This window comes from Trachinotus anak, unplaced genomic scaffold (genome assembly GCF_046630095.1).
Source record: "Trachinotus anak isolate AG129_WGS33_773 ecotype Australia unplaced genomic scaffold, CSIRO_AGI_Tana_v1 ptg000013l, whole genome shotgun sequence".
Classification (NCBI taxonomy): Eukaryota; Metazoa; Chordata; class Actinopteri; order Carangiformes; family Carangidae; genus Trachinotus; species Trachinotus anak.
Genome location: NW_027273864.1, coordinates 6,636,326 through 6,642,325, shown reverse-complemented (window position 1 = coordinate 6,642,325; position 6,000 = coordinate 6,636,326). Strand labels below are relative to the sequence as shown.

The window sequence follows — 6,000 nt, the reverse complement described above, 5'->3', positions numbered from 1 at the left end:
TTGCTGGAAAAACACAATTTGTTGTGCTATAACTACATGTTTTGGCCCAGTTCTCAAGAATGAGTGCACAGTGATTGTTTGGTTCTTTTTTCTTCCACGCATCAGGTCAGATGTGCAAGTAACATCTGAATATTGCCTCTGATGTGCAAAGAACCATAGAGCCATATATGCAGAACAAACAATTATAGGAACAGGTGATAAAAAAGGATCACTACTGAACATGTGGCAATCCATTACAATACAAACATGGCCAAAAGTGTTGTTACCAACTTCAACTCAAAAAAGAAAATGCAAAAAAAAAAAAAAAGGTTGTGCGAGCAGTCTAAGTTGGGAGACAGGATCTTGTCACCAGGTGGTCAGCCTCTGTCCAAGGGTCTGGAACATGACCATTGCAAGGGACAGCCCCGTATTTCTGTGCAGAAGAAGCTCCTTCTCCCCCTCTCAGTTCTTGTTTTGAGGGAGAGGATACATCTGTTAGAAGGTAGCCACTGGAACTGGAGGATGTTGTGAGTCTTTGATTATCTTTGGATCTACACTGCCTGGTGTAATAGTCTTTGAGGGAGGGCAGAGTAGTCCCTGTGGTACCCTCAGCTGTAACACCTTCTTATCCTAGGAGGAGCAGTTGCCTAATCAGTCTGTGATACAACCGGGGAGCACCAATTCAAGCGTAACAGTGTAGGACATTTTTTGCTGTGCTGAGGAGATTTTGAGTTTTCTCAGCTGCCTGAGATGGTACAGGCACTGCCTCGTTTTCCCTGCCAGCATAACATTGACCAAGTCAGGTCCTCTGAGATGTACACACCCAGATACTTATAATTGCTCACAGTCTCTACCTTAGTCCTGTGTATCTCCGGTGGTACACGCTGAGTCCTCTGCATTTCTCTTCTGAAGTCCTCCAACATCTCCTTTGCTTTGGAGAGATTTGGGTCCAGATTGTTGCTCATACACCACCACCATACACCCCAACCACCACTGTGCCATCACTATGTGTTATAGCTGAGGGTGGATGTACAGTCGTGCGTGTATAGGGAGAGGAGCAAAAGGCTAAGCACACAACCTTGAGGGGCACTGATGTTGAGGATGCGTGTGCTGGATGTGCAGCTGTTGGCCTTCACCACCTGTGGTCTGTCCATCAGAAAGCTTGGTATCCGGTAGCAAAGAGCTCAGCCCCAGGCTCCTGATCTTAGTGACCAGTCTGTGGGGAACTATGGTGTTCAAAGCCAAGCTGTAAATCAATAATCAGCAGGCATACAAGGGCTCAAGGGAATCAGGTAGTGATTAAAAAATCAAGTTTTTAATGAATCATTTTCCTATTGGAAGAGCCATGATCTGACAGAGCTCTCTGACACTGAGAAGTACGCTAACCTTCACAAACCTTCCGATTTAATTGCACCACCCTGTGCCAGACACAGTAAGCAAACCCCATCACATAACCGAGCCTCTTCCATATTTCAGGAAGGTGCTCTTCTCTTTGAAAGCTTCGCTTTTCCTTCTGTGAAAATGATGTGATTTACCGAAGAGCTCTAATTTTATTTAATCTGTCCAAAAGGCCTATTACTATTTTAAATAATTAATATTTACAGGCCTGCATTAAATTTGATGTGAAAATACGTACTTTACAAGAACTAGTGATCCTTCTTTTCATGCCTAGATTGATACACCAATGCGGAGTAGTCCCTGATGTGAAGTCTTTTTGAGATTATATTTACTGATTATGGCGCTGAAGTCACATATTGTGCCTGAAGTTGGCTGGAGAATCAACAACAAAATCTGTTCACTACTGAAAGAAAGAAACATACATTAAAAAAAGTATATAAATGCTCTTAATACTATAATTGATTTTTGAAAGGGCTGTAGATAATTGATCCTATTCAAGCTAATGAAGCATCTGTAAGAATTATAGTCCAAACATAGAGTGTAAAATAACAACCAACTAAGTGGCTGAAATAATATAAAATCTAATTGGACTTTCTTTGAATGAGGCAAAGTGCACTTGGGAAGAAAAAAAACAGAAAAGAAGAAACCTTTTGGTAAACATGTTTTCAATTTTCATTCATGTGTCAGATTATACACATGTCATTCAAAAACTGTAACATAGTTACACTAACTCTTTAGTTTGTTTTTATTTTGGTTCCATGTCACTAACTCTCCTGTCATTTCAGACCCTGCCTTCCGTCCCGGCCTTACAATCTACTCATTTCCCTCACCTGGTTTTCCCCGCCCATCTCCTCCTCACCTGCAGTCCATTTGCTCATTAGTCCCTCTGTGTATGTATACCAGTCCATTTTCATTTGTTCCCTACCAGATTGTCTTGTGTTCTTTGTTGCCAAGCTTTCCAGCGTTTTCTTAGTACTGCCTTCCTGTTCTGACCCAGTTTTGCCTGTTTTCTCGGATTACGAATACCTGCCTGCTCCCTGTCGGATTTGTTTGCCTAAATCTGATCTCCTGGTTTTGACTCTGCCTGTTTTCTGGAACTAGTAAACTGATCATCCCCTGCTACTCGCCTGTCTTTTTGTCGTGCTTCTGGGTTCTCCTTTGTCGGCTCCAGTGACTGTGACAAAAACAGGAACATTGTTATAGCTGCAGTTCTTCGTATTTTCTCTCCCATTGGTAGACTGTCCTATCTGCAGTGCCTTGACAGAGTAATATTAATATTGCAGTAAATCTTCCCAGCTGTCAAGCCTCCTCTTTCCTTGTCTCCTATGAGATGCATTTAAGGGATAAGGAAAAGTGTCCTTGATGAAGGTGGTCTCTGATCAATCTCCAGGTTGTGTGCTGGTGGACGGAGGAGCAAGGACAAAGTAGCTCAGTGGAAAGCAACTGGTCTAACCTAAGGAACCTTGAACCCATCACCTGATTGAATAGAAGACTCAGAAAAATTGACAACATTCAAACATCTGATTTTAACTCAAGCACAATTGACTTTTTTTTTTACATGAGACATTGTTCAAATTAACATTGCTCATGACATTAACACAAGAACAACAGCTACAAATGGAACATTGGTTAGCACAGAGGGTTAACAGTACCAATCTAACCGCTCTCAATTGTCATCAATTGATACTAAACTAAAGAATAGATAATAGAGATGTCCCGAGCTGATCCGGGCTAAAATAAAACAAATCAGAACTGTACTCTTAACCCTCCTGTTATGTTCATTTGTCAGGAACAGCAATGGTGTTCCCGGGTCAATTTGACCCAGTGCATGTTTAATTATCCAAAAGATGTCCAAAACCAAGAAAATCCTAACAAGCACTGTGAATATTTCATTACTAACTCCATTACTAACTATTCTATCAATATTTAGTGCAATGGTGTTCCTTACCTCTAACAGGTAATGGTTCAATTAGGATAAGCTCATTCGTTTTTCATTAAAAAAAAATGCATGTTCAAACTTTTTTTTTAAAATGTTTCACCACTTTATTGCTTTTGAAAGACCAACTTATGAAACACAATAGTTTTACATAACATTGTAATAACCCTGTGCCATGTCGAGCACGACCCTTGTGCCCTGATTCTTCTCTGGGGCTCCTCCAACCGGCTTTCCAGTGTAGACCTGCATGTTCAATGCATAGCTGGTGTTAGCATCACATGCTGCCCAGATTTTTATTCCATATTTAGCTGGTTTGGAAGGCATGTATTGCCTAAATGGGCAGCGACCTCTGAATGCCACCAGCCTTTCATCCACTGTGATATTAGGGCCTGGGTTATAGAGTAGTGGAAGTTGCTCTACCCACTTGTCCCACACAGTCCTAATAGCTGCCAGCTTGTCTCTCTCCCGTCTACCAGCCCTTGTCTCTTGATTATCAAATCGGATTACTCTGGAGAAAATGTGAAAAGTCTCCAGAGACATTGTGGCTCGAAATATAGCCCTGCCTGTCTCTGCATCCCACAGACTGGCTGTCGATTCATCCTTCGACTTATAGACCCCAGCAAGGATGAGGAGCCCCAAATATGCATCTAAATGTGTTTTGTCTAGCTCCTTCCAATTCTCCCCAAAAACACGCCTCCCTTCCAGATTAGTCATTTCCAGAATGATTTTCTGTATTGAATCTGGCATGACCAGCTCAAAAGTTGACTTGATGTCAGTCACACGAGTCACTGCCATCCTAGTGGGCCCTGGCACTGTCTTGATTATGTTTTCTGCAGATAGTTTTGCCTGACGCATATTTGGGGATGAAGACCACTGTATTTCACCATTTTTTGACATGAATGTCTTGCTTGGAGGAATAGGAATAGCAATTCCCTCATCTGGTTCAAAATCAGAATCATTAGAATCGGAATTTAGCTCAAGATGGTCTTCATCTTCAGACACATCCTCCTCCATTTCACTGTCATGATCAATGATGACTTCCAGAGCCTCCTGGACTGTCATCCTTTTGCTTCTGCTGCTCATTTTGTAAAGGTTTGCCTGACAGAGTGTAATGTTGGTCGGACTCCCATGCAGAGAATCTTTCATATGTTTTGCCCCTCCCCTGATGAGTGTCCACTGAATGTGGGTGGACTTTTCCCGCAAGAACATAAATGGTTCTCGTCAAATATCATAACACCTGCACTTGTGTGTGTGTGTGTGTGTGTGTGTGTGTGTGTGTGATTGGGATGAAATATGTCTCACAGTTGCAAAGAAAAAAATAGTCTGACATTTCTGACACCCTTTTACCTCCAGTTTGACTGCTGGGTCAAATTGACCCGAACAGTATCTATGTGATATAAACATGCAGGGGGTGGTTGCAATGCATGTGTGAATCAAAATTAGCGTGAGTCACTGTGAAAAATGATCTGGGCACATGTGTGAATGACACTGAGGTTAGGAAGATACAATGATTCGCTCAGGTCAATGTTGATGGTAATTATCATTACATGGATGTCAACCCTGATCTCTGTGATAAACGTGCACTTTGTGCCCCCACAATCCACCTCAACCACCTTCATGGCCCCATCGCTGCTGTTAATAAATGTAGCACTTCATTAATTTGCCATATACTGCTAATTTTTTTTAGGGTTGCAGGTGGATTGGAAACAATCCCTGCTGACATTGGGCAAGGGTGGGGTACATGCTAGAGAGAACGCTAGGCAACAGCTCATCACAGGGCTGGCATATAGAGACAAACAACCATCCACGCTTACATCCGCTCTTATGAGCAATACAGAGTCTCCAGTTAACCTAATCTGCATCTCTGTGAGTGGTGGGAGGAAGGATACCCATACAGGCACAGGGGGAACCTAGAACCTCCTTGCTCTGAGGCAACCACTGCACCACTGTCCTGATTCATTCATTTAAAAAAAATGTTGCCATTGAATATAATCCATTTTAAATTCCTAAAAACACACATTTGCTTTTCCATTGTATAGAAATGTAATTTCTAGGAGACAGTATTGTGCTGCGACTGTTTGATACATAGAGCACATGTTTGGGGCAGAATGTGTCACATCTGCACCTGTAAAACGGGCGCAAAAATTTAAAAACCAGTCTTTTTTAACTACTGATTTGTTGCTACATACTTACAGTATAGGCAATCATTTTGTGGTTCATTGAAATTGAAGGGTTCTGAAATGCTGCCTCCAGACAAACACACATCAAACCTTTTTAAATGGTAATTTCAGCAAGATAAAAAAAAAAAAAAAAAAAAAAAACAGGCTCCAGGGGAAACTGGTTGCTACTTTTCTTTGATAGATTGAGGCTACAAGGATGATTTGAACATCATAACAGAGCTGTAGAGTCTTCTGTAACTTGTTAAAGATGACTCATTCACTTTTCTTCTGAACCTGGTAAAGTACAATGAATGAAATGACAGGAAAATGACCTACAAATAATGCACAGTAGTTTGTGTTAGAGTTGATAATTACTGACTTCTGCGAAAAGAATATAGCAGGATAAAACTATTATTTCAGTTTAGTAATCTGGGTTGTTTCTGATCATCTCCAGCCTAAGGTTATTGCCTACATGTGGGAGTGATGTGTAATTGGGTTATAGAGCATCAACACAAGGCTCACTCATTG

General features: G+C 41.4%; 1 protein-coding gene across 1 annotated transcript; it reads right to left on the bottom strand.

The window, feature by feature from the left end:
• Positions 1–2,318: 2,318 nt before the first annotated feature.
• Positions 2,319–4,375, bottom strand: LOC139631377 (piggyBac transposable element-derived protein 4-like). The gene has a single exon (XM_071495597.1). The coding sequence runs from the start codon at positions 4,373–4,375 to the stop codon at positions 3,461–3,463; it is 915 nt and encodes a 304-aa protein (XP_071351698.1). The 3' UTR covers positions 2,319–3,460.
• Positions 4,376–6,000: the final 1,625 nt, after the last annotated feature.